Source organism: Lissotriton helveticus, chromosome 12 (genome assembly GCF_964261635.1).
Source record: "Lissotriton helveticus chromosome 12, aLisHel1.1, whole genome shotgun sequence".
In the NCBI taxonomy this organism is placed as follows: Eukaryota; Metazoa; Chordata; class Amphibia; order Caudata; family Salamandridae; genus Lissotriton; species Lissotriton helveticus.
Window position 1 is genome coordinate 840,712 of NC_136073.1, and position 17,389 is coordinate 858,100.

The 17,389-nt window shown below is 46.6% G+C and overlaps 1 protein-coding gene across 2 annotated transcripts in view; it reads left to right on the top strand.

Moving 5' to 3' along the window:
* THOP1 (thimet oligopeptidase 1) overlaps positions 1-16,273 on the top strand; it is a 73,783-nt gene extending 57,510 nt beyond the window's left edge. For both annotated transcript variants that reach the window (XM_078670723.1, XM_078670722.1), the window contains exons 10-13: positions 11,616-11,802; positions 12,582-12,710; positions 13,426-13,562; positions 15,380-16,273. In XM_078670723.1, coding sequence (XP_078526849.1) covers positions 11,616-11,802; positions 12,582-12,710; positions 13,426-13,562; positions 15,380-15,538 — 612 coding nt within the window. In that variant the 3' untranslated portion in view covers positions 15,539-16,273. The remainder of the gene's footprint in view (positions 1-11,615; positions 11,803-12,581; positions 12,711-13,425; positions 13,563-15,379) is intronic.
* The last annotated feature ends 1,116 nt before the right edge of the window (positions 16,274-17,389 follow it).

Sequence of the window (17,389 nt, forward strand, 5' to 3'; positions counted from 1 at the left end):
TTATGGCTCAATACTGAAATGATATCACAGAGTTGACTTTATACACAAAATAGGATCCATCCCCAGCCTTTAATACAAAACATAAAATATTCAAACATACACAAAATGATGAAGAGGTGAGTGGAGACAGGAAGACTGTAATTGAGCAATTCTGTAGATTCAAGTTCAGCGGCATAGGTGTTCCTTGCCTGGCTATCTCAAGAGCCAATAACTCTGTCATAAAGGGATTCATTGTAGTAATCTGAGGTTGCATAACTCTGCCATAAAGGGATTCACTGTATTAATCTGAGGTTGCACTTGGTCCACGTCCTATAGAGAACAATGCAAGATGAAAGACTTAGAAGCTTAGTTCTGATTGAGCGAAATAAAATGCCGCAAAATTACCGCTAAATTTCCATATTTGTGCCGCTAAATTTCCATTTTTATGCCGCTAAATCTGCTAATCCATGCCGCTATATCCTGGGGGGTCTGACTAACCCTCTGCGGGAAAACAATCTAACAATGGAGTTGATGCCCATGCGCACTATCACCGAAAGGAGGAGTCACTGTACCTTGTGACTGGAAAGACTTCTTCAAAGAAAAACAAAGTGCAAACATCCTAACCCAACACTAGATGGCGATCTATGCGCAGCATATGATCTACAGCTCATATGCCTCAAACATATTGCTACAGATAAGTAACTTCTCTTCCAGGGAATTCTCATCTACAGTCATAAGCATTGAATCTATATTAAAAACAAAGCGCTAATTGTAACATCAAATAATAACAGGAATATTAAGTGGTTATTAAGTGGTTGGTTTTCGTATATGACACTGGGGTCCAGACTCAACTATACGAGCTGTTTGTATAAAATCTAAGGCAGATCGAATCCCCCGCAGTGACTAGGATCAACTTTTTGTCCCTCCACTGTCAGCTAATGGACCACTGAAACACTTTTTTTTATGAAAAAAGAGCGAAGGGACTTATTTATAAACCACTGCTACCTTTGCTCTGTAAAAAGTGCCATCTGGCAAAAAACATTTTAGTGGGAGTTGTAAAAAGGGGCATTCGGCTCGAAATTGCTTTGGCAAGAAAGCATTCTAAAATAAAACTGAGAGAAGGAAAAATAAGGTGGGAATCAGACCAAGGGGCACAACTAACAGACATAATCCAGAATGGTGATATCAAGGCCTTCTGGAAATTGGTGGTGGAGGGTTCCCGTTCTATTGATTACCATCTTGAGGCTGTGGTACCACAAGAAAGGCGGGTAGAAAATTTTAGTAGTCTCTATAAAGAGTGGATGCAGGAAAATGTTCACAATTCGGAGCAGGCCAGGCATCCTACAGTAGAAGCTTTAAGCTTAAATGGCACGCTGGAGACTGACATTGGCTAAGAAGCACAGGAGTTCACTGGTTTCATTATGGATGAAACTGCCTTAGTCTTATTAAGAAAGAAAGGCCTCAGGGTTGTATGGCATCCTTGGCGACCTGTATTTATCGCAGCCAGGAGTATGGGTGCCCTATTTAAACACCCCAAGTAATGCTTTCATGAGGGGGGAGGCAATTTCCTGTACTTGTAAGGGGGCGACTACAGTTCCGCTATACAAAAAGGGAAGTAGGGATGGACCTGCCAATTATAGGCCCATAAGATTAATAAATAACAGCTAGAAAATATTCTGTAGGCAGATATTGGCGAGATTGCAACATTGGATATATGACAACAACATCCTTGAAGACACACAGGCGGGCTTTCAGAGCAAGGTCAGTTCCCCCAGGCAGGTCCTTCGTTCCAAGATGTTGTCCTGGAAATTTGTCACTCTGAAAAATGACCATCTTTGCATAGCATTTATAGACCTGAGAGCGGCTTTTGACCTTGTTCCGAGGGACAATCTGTGGAGAGTTCTAGAAGCCTTTAAAATCCCCAGTGACCTACTCTGGATTCTGAGAGTGTAACATGCCGAATCCTTTGCAGGGTGAGCACACCAAGGGTTTAGTCCCCCACTAAGGGCAGTAGCCCATTGGCTACTGACTCCGAGACCCCTAAACCAGCCCCTTAGTTCAGTATTTAGGGGGCAGCCCTGAAACAAGAAACGACTACAAGAAAAGAAGAAGAACCGAACAGCCGTGCCGAAGCTAAGTAGGGGAGTACGTCCACTGACTTGGACCCAGCCCTACCGGCCTGTCCCCACCTCAAACCTGCAGAAGCGAAACTCCGATGTGTCCTGCAGCCACTAGCCTCAAGAACCCCAAGAACCTGCCCTGCCTTCAAAAGAAAAGACTCTGTCTCCCTTGAACACCAGATTTGTTGACCAACAGACTCCACTCCGGCCAAATCCACAAGTCTGCACCACTAAGAACCCAAGGCCTACCGCCCGAGTTCGACAGGCCCAACACTACGAGGAGGTCTCCCCGGCGATCCAGACCCGAGATCTAGTGATCCCTGACCTGCTTCAAGCCTCCAGCCAACGCCTGCAGCCTAAATCCGGAAGGCTGCCCCAACCGCGACCAGGAGCTGGTAAGAAGATCCGACCCTAAAAGGCACCCCTGCACCCGACGCTCCACGGCCTTGGGTGGCCCAACCCACGGTTCCTAACCAACCCTCAGCATCCCAACTTACCTCTTCAAGTGGTGGTGGCACCCAGAAGACCTTCGTCCCCGAGCCTGCAGTGTATTTGCAAACCAGAGACTCCCCATTGAAAGCTACAGGATGCCGACTCCAAAACAGCACTTTGCACCCGGCCACCCCAGTGCCGCTCAGGGTGCATCTTTTGTGCTGACCTAAACCCCCATTTGCCCTGAGTTTAAGTCCAGGAGCTTTACTACCACAACCTTTTGGCGTGCTCACCAGCAGCCACCAACCAGAGGCCCCCTATCCCCCTTTGGATAACATTGGTGTGCAGCACTCTGCACCCGGCTGCCCTAGTGCCTCTGAGGGTGCAACAAGAGTGCATCACTGACCCTGGGGGACCCCTGAGTCTACCCCCAGAATACCAACTCCCACAACCGAATACTTACCCATGAACCGATAACCCTATTTTCCTCCATAGGATAACATTGACTGTTTTTTGTGAAAAGTTTCTAAGTGTGGAGTTGGAAAATCTATGAAACCCTTTAAAACTGTAACTAGATAACCAAAACACTTTTACTTACCTGTTTACAGGAAATGTCCTAGTGTAGTATCCAGGTATACTACACTGTAAGAAAAGTAATCTGTAAAGTAATCTTGACATCCTATTGAAAAGTCATTACAAAGTATATGTACAATATTTCAAGCATTGCATTACCAGTAATTCTACTGTAACCAAACCAAAGTATATATACAACTGCAATGTAACACTGTTATATTACTGCAAAGTATTTCACTTGCCTGTGCCAGGCTTGCTTGGTTCTAGGAAATAAAATAACTAAAATAATATTTTTATACAAACCAATTGTTCGGAAGTTCAATCTGCGTGTGTGGATTCATTTGCTATACTAAACTCTGATAAAGCCTCACTGATCGACCACTCTACCACAAATCGAGAATGAGGTTCTATCTAACTTTAACCTCTGCCTACCTTTGGGGTTCCACTGGACTGTTTATACAGAGCCAGCTTCCTACAGACACCGAAAGCCCAGAAGAGGAAATGTGCTGCTATCCCTCAAAGGCATCACCATCAGATGATATCACTTCTACAACTGACTGGTTAAAAGGGCAGCAAACACCTTCGGAGATCCCCTCGAAGAGGAAAAAGGCGACAAATATTTCCTTCTGGAAACATTAGCCCCAGCCAATAAGGGGACTCAACACTTGCCAATGCTGCCAAGCATTTTAGATCAAGGCAAGGAGGACTTTAAAAAACCAGCCCCAAGGTAAGGAATTACACCCAGGGTCGAGAAGAAGTACAAAGCCTCCTCCAGGGACCCAACATATATACTGTGAAACACTGTACCTGACTCCACCATCAATGCCACAGCCAGGAGAAGGGCAAATGCCATCTCTAACAGTGGGCCACCACCAGAAAATGAAAGCAAACAAATGGACATGGTGGGCAGGAAGATGGAGAAGGAGGCAGCGACACAGTGGCTCTTCGTACTAAACAGATACGTGTGGTAAATAAATAATTAATTACCGGTACTATTTTTGAATACAGTGAATAAAACAGATAGCTCAATAAATAAGAGACAGGATTCGAGGTATCTGAGTCTATCAGGCTTTAATCAGGCATAAGGGAAGGGACAGGAACGGGATAGCCTGCACGGAAATAGAATGGATGGCAGCTGCCAGGGAATGGGAATGGCATGGGGGGGCTTTCAGTAACAGTACACAGTATATATATACTAAAACAATTACATTACATTCAATACAGTAGGCGTAGCAGTAGGCGTAACTCGTAGCAGTCGCGAAAGATAAGGACAAGATGGGTGTAACAAGAAGGCGTGTACAGGGCGTATACATAGACATGTGGTATGAAACGTCACAGAAATGTCATGAGTGGGCGGAAACATGGAGGGGGCTGCCTGAGAGCAGCTGGGACCTTTAACCTAGTGGTGCGCGCAAACGGACAATGACGTGTTACCAGGGAGAACTGGGGGCTATGACTTCTGCACTAGAAGAGGAGACTAAAGTCTACGGTGTCAGGACGACATGTACCTATGGCATATCTGGTATCTTGTGTTTGGAGTACATGTTGATAGAAACTAAAAGCTATCAGGGCAGAGGCTACTTGACACTAAGACTGGTGCATGCATTTATTCTTTGTGTTATGCGTGTGCTAGGAATATTCTACGAATATTAATACAGTATTTCTCTTACATGGAGACAGAAAGACTAGACCATGGCTGGAACTGTTGATGCGGTTCAGTAGCTTAAGAATGCAAAGACGAGAGGCTGGACTGATAACTAGAAGCATAACATACTCTTGGCAGACAGGCAGGCAGAGCCAGGCCGGGCCGGGCACCGTGCGGCAGAAAGTAAGTGAAGGGTCAGGGATGCAGGTGGGGGCTGCATCGCTCCTCGGAGCGGGTTCAGAAGACTGGAGCTTGAATCTGGCGTCCGGGCCCTTTTGAGGCCTAGAAACAGGGACAATTCAATGAATAATCGTGCACACTGTAAACGTGGCAACATAGACCTAATACTTGTTGCTTTCACGAGAACTGGAAACTGGCATACTAGAGTTGGACACAACTATAATTGCGTCTTTAATCGATCATAGGGGGATATATGCATATCTAATCATGCACATATAACATAGGATGGGGAACACGTAGGCACATATAACATGGCAAAATTTACTTTTCCACATACGGACAGCAGCAATGGGGTGAGATCGAAGAACTCATCAACAAACTCCCTGAGGAGGACAAAAAGAGAGGTAAATCTATTGTCCAAGAAGGCAGAAACATTGCTAACACATGCCTTTAATCTGCACTGGAAGCACCAGACAAATGTGTGCAGGTACAACCTTGAGAAGACATGCCTGGCTAAGAATTTCTGGATCTAAGCAGGAGGTTTAAACCTCCATCATTAACAGACCTTTCGCAGGGAAGGCACTGTTTGGAAAGGAGGTGGACGAACCACTCCAACAAATTAATAAGCATTTACAATGCAACGGTCTCGGCATTGCAAAAGTTAGAGCTAATAGCATTGTAAATGAACGCCAAAACATAAATAAAAGTCATTGTCATTTACAATGCCAATAGCTCAAAGTCCCGTAATGTGTATGGCAAACTACAGTAGCCTCCTGACGAGTGCCCTTTCACTTAATTTTTTACAAATGAAAGCCCTGGCACTTTTTTTTTTACAAATTAAGCACGGGTGGTGTCCGTGTGTGCATGGCAGTGGTGGTGTCCGTGTGTGCATGGGAGTGGTGGTGTCCGTGTGTGCATGGGAGTGGTGGTGTCCGTGTGTGCATGGGAGTGGTGGTGTCCGTGTGTGCATGGGAGTGGTGGTGTCCGTGTGTGCATGGGAGTGGTGGTGTCCGTGTGTGCATGGCAGTGGTGGTGTCCGTGTGTGCATGGCAGTGGTGGTGTCCGTGTGTGCATGGCAGTGGTGGTGTCCGTGTGTGCATGGGAGTGGTGGTGTCTGTGTGTGCATGGGAGTGATGGTGTCTGTGTGTGCATGGGAGTGGTGGTGTCCGTGTGTGCATGGGAGTGGTGGTGTCCGTGTGTGCATGGCAGTGGTGGTGTCCGTGTGTGCATGGCAGTGGTGGTGTCTGTGTGTGCACGGCAGTGGTGGTGTCAGTGTGTGTACGGCAGTGGTGGCGTCTGTGTGTGCATGGCAGTGGTGGTGTCCGTGTGTGCATGGGAGTGGGGGGTGTCTGTGTGTGCATGGCAGTGGTGGTGTCCGTGTGTGTATGGCAGTGGTGGTGTCCGTGTGTGTATGGCAGTGGTGGTGTCTGTGTGCGCATGGCATTGGTGGTATCTGTGTGTGTATGGCAGTGGTGGTATCCGTGTGTGTATGGCAGTGGTGGTGTCTGTGTGTGCACTTGTCTGGTAGTTTTTGGTGCAATCGTTTTTAAATATACGACCCGTGTCCCTCTGTTCAAAGCACATCACCATAAAGAAATGACATGAACTTTTAAAGGTTTTTTAAAGTAAGAGCTTTTCATCTTATTGTTGTCCAGGAAGCAAAAAAAGGGAAAGATAACAGCAAAAGAAACAAGTGGACAGACCGGCCAGTAGATAGTTAATGCACAAACAACAGAGATGTTTCAGTTCATACACTTCTTTGTGGAAGCAAGGGAACTGTTAACAGTGTGAGCCCACAGGGGGAAACGACTATGGCCTTGTACCGCAGGTGCAAGCCTGTGGGGTGCCGGCCCTTCACCATTCTGACACAAATAATTTTCTAATCCCACCGCTCTGATTCATAATCTGAAACAGAATTTAGTAAAAGGAAGGCTGTGGTTAGGTCTACAGGGAAATTAGTGCGATCTTAACTTACATACAGTGAAGTAAGCTCTAATGAAGCAGAGTTCGATTCATACTGATCTTTAATAATGAGAATCCATGTGAACTATTCAGACACCAACATTAAACTACCTGTGAACTAGCATTCCACGTCTGATACGTAAACCTACAAGCCTCAGCCAGGTGTGGATTCTGGTTGAGACACTGAACAGATCCCTCCTCCCCTGCAGTAGACAACCTTGAAAGATATACGCAAACATGCTAACCACCAGCTTTAAGACTATTCGTATCTCCCAACAAAATGAATTGATATGGCATACAAAAGGGCAAGCACTTGACGAGACAGTGATTTATGAAATGATAATCTTGAAGAGATTGACAAATTGGTTCTCTGATAATACAACTTTCAAAACAGTGTTCAACGTAGAAAAGCTTGAGCCCAGAGCTCTATAAATTAGAAATGTTTCCAAGTTGAAGGTTTTGGGGTCGATATGATATGATACTTCATTAGCGATTTTGGTTATGAAATGGCTTCCCTTATAAAGACCGCAACGCACCCATAACAAGACTCCCTGCAGGTAAAAAGGCTTCTTAACGATAACTAGGTATAGGGAGCTAGGGACAAATTCACGTTGTGTACATATTAATGCCATCTGGTGGTTGCCTGTGTAATGGAACTCTAGTCGATATTTTGCCGCTTGAATGTAGCTCGTATTTAAATATTCTACAAAGAAAACCGGCCTGTATCTTCGGACTGTTGCCGTGGGGAGTGCGGAATAGACAAATTATATATGCATGTGCTTTATATGATTTCATTATTGTGGCTGAAAGGGTGCGAGTTAAGTAATAAGCGCGGCCTGTGTAAAGGGCAGTGGAAGGTACTCCTCGATTTGCAGCGCTCATGCTTTGAGTGAAATGTCGCAGCTAGTCTTAGAGACGGCACGGAAAAAAAAGCATGGCTGATTATCAGCGCCGCACGCCTCTCTGCAGACTCCCCCTGCATTCCAGAGAGGCGCGCGACGCGATCCGCTCTGCATGCGATGCTGTAGAGACAAGACCTGGCCGCGCGCACAACGTTATCCTATGGTGAAACGCTGCGCGCGGCCAGGTCTTGTCTCACTCCGGTGTTCTCAGACTGCTGAGACGCCGACAATAGTTCTCTGGCGAGAACGCGCTTTTCAGCGCGTTATAGCCGAGACCTAAAAAGGATACTGAGACTGCAAGAGTAATGGGAGCTCTACAGCAAAGAGGAACGTTCAAAAGAGGTGGGTTTAACAAAAGAAAATCCACAGGAAGAGGAACATTCGCACAGGGTCTGCAAATGTCATACCAACAACAAGGCCAGGGAAGTGGCCAGCAAACAAGCCAGCAAACAGGATATCAAGGGTGGCAGCAACAGCCCAAGCAGCCCTTTTGAGGTAGAGACAGAGGCCAGACCTCAAGAGAAAGGAAGGGGAAATTGCTCTAATTGACTCTGTCACAGACAAGGACCCACACACAACACCAGTGGGAGGACGGATTGCACAATACCAGCCTCACTGGAGAAAAATCACCACAGATAAATGGATTTTAAATTTGGTAAAATACGGATATTGCATAGAACTAACAAAAACACCACCTGCAAACCCACCAAGGAAGAAGTAGTTCCTCAAATCAGAACTCTAACAGTTAAATGCAGAAATCAAAGACCTTCTTAAAAAAAGCAATTGAATTGGTTCCAAGAGAAGAACTCTTCAAAGGAAATTACTCACTGTATTTCCTAGTTCCAAAACAGGATTTATCACTAAAATCAATCCTAGACCTAGGGTTCATAAATAAATTCATTTTGACACACTTCAAAATGACTACTCTACAAGAAATAATCCCACAACTTCAAAAAGGGGATTACGTGGCAACAACAGACCTCAAAGACGCCTATTTGCACATACCGATGAACAAAAAAAACACTGGAAATATCTTATGCTTCTGCACAACGGAACACACTACCAGTTCAAGGTACAACCATTCGGGATAAAGTTGGCACCATGTGTTTTTACCAAGTGCCTAACTGCAGCCGCAGCCTACCTTAGAATGGAGGGAACGTACGTCTACCCCTACCTTGAGGACTGGCTCATAAAGGCAAGCACAAAGCAAAGATGTCTCAGCCACGTTCAGACATGAATCCACACGCTGCAAGAGCTAGGATTCTCCATAAATCACAACAGATCCCCAACAATACAAGAAAAAGAAAAGATTTTCCTAGGTGCAAGACTAAAATCAAGTAATGCATGTGCATACCCACCGCAAAACAGGATACAAGCTATCAAACAGGAAACCGCCCTCTACCAGAAGGGTCAATCTCGAACAGTGGGCAGAGTCATTAAACACATGCGCATGATGGCATCATACATCCCGCTCATCCCTCATGCCGTCTATATAGCGCCCTTTCCAACAATGGCTCACCAGCAACTGGTTCCAAGCCATTGGGAGGAGCTAGTGGTTGTTACGCACAAGCTTCAAGCAGAAACACAATGGTGGGCATCCAACAACATAGCACAGGGGAGACCTCTACCCAACTCCTTCTGTGACGATAACAGGCGCATCCCTCAATGGATGGGGAGCACACTTCAAAAAACTGAAAGTAAGAGGCCAATGGAACAAACAAGATTCCTTAAAACTCGTCAATTACTTGGAAATAAAAAAAGTTTTCCTAGCATTGAAGGCGTTCCCGAAACACATTCAAAAGAGAACTGTCTAGATTCAAACGGACAACACCACCACAATGTTCTACCTCAACAAACAAGGAGGTACAAGATCATTTCCGCTAAGCAAATTAGTACAAGAGATCTGGTATTGGGCAATACCTCAAGGTATCAATCTGCAAACAATACACCTACCAGGAGTATACAACACAACAGCAGACCGGAGCAGACAGAACAGCTGCTCCCACAAGTGGGAATTGAAGGACAAGACTGTACAATACATCTTCAAAATATGGGGAACACCAGTGATAGACCTGTTTGCAACCGTAGAGAACAAGAAATGTTGGTCCTTTGCTTCGAGGTTTCCTCACCACCTGTCAAAAGGGAATGCCCTGTCACTAAATTGGTCAGGGACATTTGCATACGCTTTTTTTCCAATACCCATAATCCAAAGAGTAATAGAAAAAGCAAAGCAACCAGGATCAAACCTAATTCTCATTGTTCCTCAATGGCCGAGACAGATATGGTACTCGACATTGCTAGAAATGTCCAAGTGACAATTAATAAGGATAAGATCAGACAAGGACATGTTGACAGTGCAACAAGGCCAAATCTTTCGTCCGGAACCAACGACGCTACACCTAGCGGCTTGGCACCTGAATAGGTAGAATTTGGTCACCTCAACCTGCCTCAGCGAACAATGGAAATTCTAGAAGAGGCAAGAAAGCAAACAACAAGAAGATGCTACGCAGCCAAATGGAAACGTTACACCCCTTGGTGCACAGCCAACAATTAAATGAACTATCACATCACAGGAAATGGTAATCCTATATCTAACACCTCTTAGACAGCCACGTCAACTGCTCAAGCATAAAAGTACACTTTGCTGCCATCGAGGCGTACACAATGGGAGAAATATGCACAAGTTTCTTCAAAAAACCCGTCTTGAAAAGATTCCTAGAAGGATCCAAACAAATTGCTCCACCTAGAACAGCCCCAGTCCCCATGTGGAGTCTGAATACAGTGTCACACAACACATGACAAAACCACTTGAACCAATGCACAAAGCGGAACTCAAACACATCACCTTCAAGGCGCCTTCCTCATTGCCATTACATCTTTACGAAGAGTGAGTGAGTTACAGACATTAACTATACAGTTTTTAATAAGTCAAAAACTACTGAACAGATTTACACCAATTAACAAAAAGGTGCTTTCTGGTCCAAGAGCTGCCTTTCTGCCAAATGTGGTGTAATTGTGTTCAGCGGCTCGGGCTGCAGTCGTGTCTAAAATCTCTCTGGAAATCAACACGGGAAAACCACTTTTTTTACCCCCCTCCTTTTTCATTGCCCCCGTTTACTGGATTGCCCCGAAACTTCCCATGCACAATAAGAATTACCATGTCCCTATTTTGGAAATATTTCGAGAAGATTTGTTAAATGGCCCAAAGATATAGGCAATTCAGAAAACGCTTTTCCCATGGAAACAAGGTCTTAACTATAACTACCTACTAAGAAGTGCTCTGGGATCCCCGCACGTAGCTGGGACTCTTCAATGCTTGTGATGAGGATTCCACTGGAAGAGAACTAGGGTTACAGGGATGCAATTTATCCTTTTTCCTTTCAAGCAAGTAATTTCAACTTCTTCCAGTTGTTTTTTGCCAATGGTTTGGTTTTGTAAAATGGACTGGCAGTGCCGCCACCGAGGGTCTTTACATTAAACTTCTCTGTCCCATTGGGTCCGTTACACGTCAGAATGTCCTTCTTCTACATTGATTATTTGTCTCTGCAGTAATACTATTTCCTCTGGTTTGTGCATTAACCTTCCATGCTAGTAATTCAACTACCTAAAGGTCTGTGCATTGATATGGTCCGTCCCACTCCCTCCTCTCTTCTCGGATGTCTGTGCAGTAAACCGTTTGGCGCCACTTGCTTTGACGCCGGTGCTGTAACACTGTCTGTGGGAGTTGCTTTCTCTACTTTCTTCCTGCATCCTTGTAGTGGTGTTTCCTATAACCTTGTGTCCTAGAGTCTATGCATTAACTGTGTTTACCTCCCTCCCCAGACTGACTTTGCCATGTTTAGTGGCACACACGTGGAACGAGATTTTGTGGAAGCCCCATCTCAGATGCTTGAAAACTGGGTTTGGGAGAAGGAGCCTCTGCAGAAAATGTCAAAACACTACAAGACTGGTGCCGCCATCCCTGAGGACCTACTAAGCAAAGTGATTACATCTCGGCTCGCCAACACAGGTACCCTGTTTCTAACCTCACAAAATCTGTCCCACTAATACTGCTCTTCTGTGCAGACCAACCCGAGTCATTACTATAGCCTACCACATAGACCCTCCCACTCACGACAGCCATCTCTCCCCATCTGTCCAGCCCTCCAATGGCAATCAACCTTTTGATTAAACCCTCTAACCAGGTCATATTTCACCCCTCTAGCGGCATCTCTTGCCTCATTCTATCCTGCCCCGTAGACAGTCTCTCTGATCCGTGTCAGACTGCACTCCTAGAGAGGCATCTCTTGCCTCATTCTCTCCTCCACCGTGGAGACGGTTTCTCTCCTCTGTGTCAGATCGCACCTCTCTAGAGGCATCTCTTGCCTCATTCTCTCCTCCACGATGAAGAAGGTCTCTCTCTGATCTGTCAGATTGCACCCCTACAGGGGCAGCTCTAGCCTCAGCCTCTCTCCCACCATGGAGTAGGCCTCTTTAACCTCTGGCGCATTGCACCCATTGATGCCATGGTTGCTGCTCTGTATCTCCTCCACCGTTCTGAGGCTTTGTCTAACCACTGTTAGACGGCACTTCATTAATAGCGTCTATTGATCTCTTTCTCCCATCTCTTGCCCTTTTCCTTCCCCCTCGCGACGTGTGGAGCAGGTGTCTTTGACCTGCAGCAGGAAACCGCACCCCTTTCATGGCATCTCTTGGCCCGTCTGTCCTCCTCCTTGGTTCTGATGTCTTTCACTTGTGCCAGACTGCTCCCACCAATGGCTTTTCTTTCACCCACTCTCAATGGGGCAGGACTCTTCAACCTGCGGCAGATCGTGCTCTCAACAGTGGACCAGGTGCTGCACACACAGACTAATGTTGATCCCGCAGAGGAGTACGCCCGCATCTGCCAGGAGGTCCTGGGCATTCCAGCATCACCAGGTAAGACATTTATTGAGCTGGCGATGCTGGTGGTGGGGCTTGTGGTGCCTGGGAGTCTTACACTACCATAGGTTGTATTTTAGATCAGGTGTAATAATGGTATTTTCCGAGTCCTAAGATGCTGATGATGTGATTTGTACCACTTGCTGGCGTTGGTTTAGCCTCAAGCAAAGGATGGTGGTGGATTTTTATTAAACTGAGACATGCGATGTCTGGCACGAGGAGCTTTTGCTAGACAACTAGGTCGTTGGTCTTTTTTTGAACAGCCAGTGGCTCCTCTATCTCTCTGGTTGAGATATGTTCCACAGACTGGTGTTGCTACAGAGAAGGCCATGGACCTTGGGGTCTTTAACAGAGAAGGCCGGTTAAGGTTAGTAGTGCCTTGAAGTCCATCTGCTTTGTACCTGGTAACTGGTAAGCAGTGGGTAATCTTGGCCTGTTATAATGTCCTCTGTGACTTGCTGCCGTAGTTGTGCAGCAACGTCTAGTAGCTCCTTTACTCAGTAACCCAGGTGTGGGAGGACATCCCTTTCTGCCTGTGCTCTGAACATGAAGGCCATGGGTGGCAAGACTTGTAAAAAGACTGAGGAGAGCAGTAACTTCAGTGATTGATATGTGGACCAGCTGACACATACTCCTTCCTTGTACTGCATACACAATTGAGCCAACAAGCTTACCCAGTTTGGCCTCACATCCCACTCTCTCTTCTTTACAGGTACCAACATGCCAGCCACTTTTGGCCATCTGGCAGGAGGCTACGACGCACAGTATTATGGCTACCTCTGGAGTGAAGTGTATTCCATGGACATGTTTTACACTCGGTTCAAGCAGGAGGGCATCATGAACAGCAAGGTACGTAGTGCTGAGCGTGAGCAATGTATGACGATGCAAGAGAGTGTTGGGTGTGAGCACTGCAAAGGAAGGCCAAGAGAAGGTAGCACCACGCGTGGCTACAACACGAAAACAAGTAAATCAGTCTTGCGTGCCAGCGTAGCATGGGTGTAGGTAATGTAGTCCTGGGTGTGAGTACAACATGGGAAGCAGTAAGGCAGTGCTGGGTGTGAGTACAGCATAGGACGCGGCAAGGCAGTGCTGGGTGTGAGTACAGCATAGGACGCGGCAAGGCAGTGCTGGGTGTGAGTACAGCATAGGAAGCGGCAAGGCAGTGCTGGGTGTGAGTACAGCATAGGAAGCGGCAAGGCAGTGCTGGGTGTGAGTACAGCATAGGACGCGGCAAGGCAGTGCTGGGTGTGAGTACAGCATAGGACGCGGCAAGGCAGTGCTGGGTGTGAGTACAGCATGGGAAGCGGCAAGGCAGTGCTGGGTGTGAGTACAGCATAGGACGCGGCAAGGCAGTGCTGGGTGTGAGTACAGCATAGGACGCGGCAAGGCAGTGCTGGGTGTGAGTACAGCATGGGAAGCGGCAAGGCAGTGCTGGGTGTGAGTACAGCATAGGAAGCGGCAAGGCAGTGCTGGGTGTGAGTACAGCATAGGAAGCGGCAAGGCAGTGCTGGGTGTGAGTACAGCATAGGAAGCGGCAAGGCAGTGCTGGGTGTGAGTACAGCATAGGAAGCGGCAAGGCAGTGCTGGGTGTATACTGAATACCTATTTTTTCCATGCTTCTCTGTGGCACAGAACAGACCTTGAGCTCTTTAGAGCACTCTACAGTACACCATTTTTTTCAACCGGCTAAACCAGTTAGAAACTGAGTTATAGTTTTGGCTCAAACCTGACAAACCCCAGAGTTCCAACCCTTACACCGCGTATGACATCACACAAGCCGCTCCCAATGAAATGTTTGGGTACCGAAGTATGACGTCATCCCTGACATCACTGATGGCATGACTCCCTGTTGGTTCTGTATTCAGCGAGTGTTTCAGGGGTTCATTTATTCCCGTTTTACCAAGTCGTGGTGATCAGTGGACACAACAGACCCCCATAGCGCCCATCTGCAATGTGTTTCTCTAGGAGCTCCTTTTTGTTTGAAAAACCTTGGTAAATTGGTCTTTTGAGCTAGACGTGACGCAAGTTACTGTGTGTGCAGGTAGCGTAAGTGGCAAATGTCAGTATTGTTCCACGACTAGGGTTTCTGATTTCAGTTAAGAACGATTATAACCAATAAAACCTGAGTGAAACAAATATTTGCTTTTCCGTTAAAACCAAAACACACTGCGTTTTGAAGCACTTGTACTGCTCTGGCAGCCTGTGTTGAAGCTGTGTGAGTGCAGTTCTGATCTCCTGGGCACTTTTCTATGAGTAATGCCACGCTCCCAGCTGCCATCTTCAGATGGTAAAGGAAAATGCCAGCCCTGGAGTGACGCACACATTGATTGTGTTCATCATGAACTTAGGCTGAAGTAGCGTCATGACACATACATGTGCTCTGAATGATGACACGTGCATAGATGCCATTACATTTTTTCTTCTTTTTGCCAATGCTGCTTAGCATCAACAAAAAGCATTTATAAAGGCAATATGTCTGCAAGCCAAGAGCGAGACATCGTTTTGTGATATGAATGTTCTGTAGTCACATGCTGTGTGTCATGTTTGCCATCAGCAATTTTTGATGTTCTTTTCATGGTTTCATTTTTAATGAATTGTTGTAACCAGCACTATCAGCGTATTACTGCTCTGTTTCACAGACGCTCATGTGTTCCTCTGATTTCTAGGTTGGTGCCGATTACAGGACCTGCATCCTGAAACCAGGGGGTTCCTTGGATGCGGCAGACATGCTGCGCAATTTCCTGGGGCGTGACCCGAAGCAGGAGGCTTTCCTTCAGAGCAAAGGACTGAATGTTCCATCCAACACCAAGCCATCTGCCTGCTGAGGGCCACCCGTCCTCTGGCCCAGCCTTCCCTCTGCACCACTATAGTGTGTCCCACTCAAGTACCCCAAATCCTGAACACTTACCTGTAAACTGTCTTAGAGCCAACCGCACAACCTCAGCAGCACTAGAACCAAGAAAAGCCTGAAGGAGGAAACAAGATACACGTCAGGTGAAGTCTCCATTCCCTCCAGTGGAACAAGAATAGCACCAGCTGAAGTCCCAAAACCCACCAATGAAATTCGAACTGCACAAGCAAACATCCCAAAAACTACCACTGAAACCCGAGACGAACCAGCTGAAAACCGTGATACCACCAGTTACACAGGGCTGAACTGGGCGACTCTATACTCTGCCATGTAAACACAGTGCGGAGCTATACGGCGAGCAGAAGATTACCAGTTAAAGCACCACTGCGTGGTACTCAATGTGTGGCCCATGCTACTGACCCTCAACCACGTGCAGGTTTCACATGTTGGATGATACCCTGAACATGTGGCCATCTTCATGAGGCGTCGCACACAGTCTCCCCTTCATTGCACCCACATGTTCATATCATACATCCATCATGATCTGTGTGATCATTAAGCGCTATGAGTTTTTGAAACTGCTTTGTGACAATTTGTTTTCTTGTTCGAATCAGAATCCTCATGTTTTAGGAATATAATATTTTAAATATTACTTGAAAAGGCCTGGCAAGAGGAAGTAAAATATGCAAATAAAGGTTTACATCCGCAATGATGCTTCTTGTGTTCCTTGGAGGTTGAAGAGTTGGTTGACTGCATATTCAGAGTCTAGCATTGCAACACGTTCTGGTTTTCCCTCTTTGTGCAGGATGTGCAGTTCTCCACCAGGAGTCGTCGTACACAGTTGCAGCGCATGCTGTGTTCACCAGGTGGCAGCGTGTGCAGTTCTCCACCAGGAGTCGTCGTACACAGTTGCGGCGCATTCTGTGTTCACCAGGTGCAGTGTGTGCAGTTCTCCACTAGGAAACAGCGTACACAGTTGCAGTGCATGCTGTGTTCACCAGATGACAGTGTGTGCAGTTCTCCACCAGGAGCCGTCGTACACAGTTGCAGTGCATGCTGTGTTCACCAGGTGGCAGTGTGTGCAGTTCTCCACCAGGAGTCGTCGTACACAGTTGCAGCGCATGCTGCGTTCACCAGGTGCAAAGTGTGCAGGTCTCCAGAAGGAGACAGCATACACAGTTGCAGCACATGCTGTGTTCACCAGGTGGCAGTGTGTGCAATTCTCCACCAAGAGTCGTCGTACACAGTTGCAGTGCATGCTGTGTTCACTAGGTGGCCGTGTGTGCAGTTGCCCCACTCTCCTTATTTCATGGCATGAAGTTCTCCTCTGGGTGCTTGGGGCTGTATGTGATTTCACACAGTGAGTGGTGTTGTGCTCCAGTTACAGTGGCTGGAGTTCTCCAAGTGATACTGTTTGCAGTTCATTAGCAGGCGGAGGCGTTGCCCGTTTTCCTCCAGTAGAGAGTGAGTGGAGTTTTGTGGTTGAACCTGTTAGATTCACATCCTTTGTGTAACTATGCCGTTCAAGGCATATGAGCTGTAGATCATATGCTTTAGCATTGATCGCCATCTGGTGTTGGGCTCGGATGTTTGCACTTTGTTTTTCTTGAAAGAAGTCTTTGTAGTCACAAGGTTGGTGACCACTCCTTCCGGTAATAGTGCACATGGGCATCGACTCCATCCCCAGATTGTTTTCTTCCGCCATCAGGTTTGGATGTGTATTGCGGTGCTCCGGTTTAGGACCGTCTTCAAACCTTTTCCACGCATAATCCTTACCACTCTACGGTACTGTTTTCGATCGCGGTTTCCCTTTCGATGCACATCG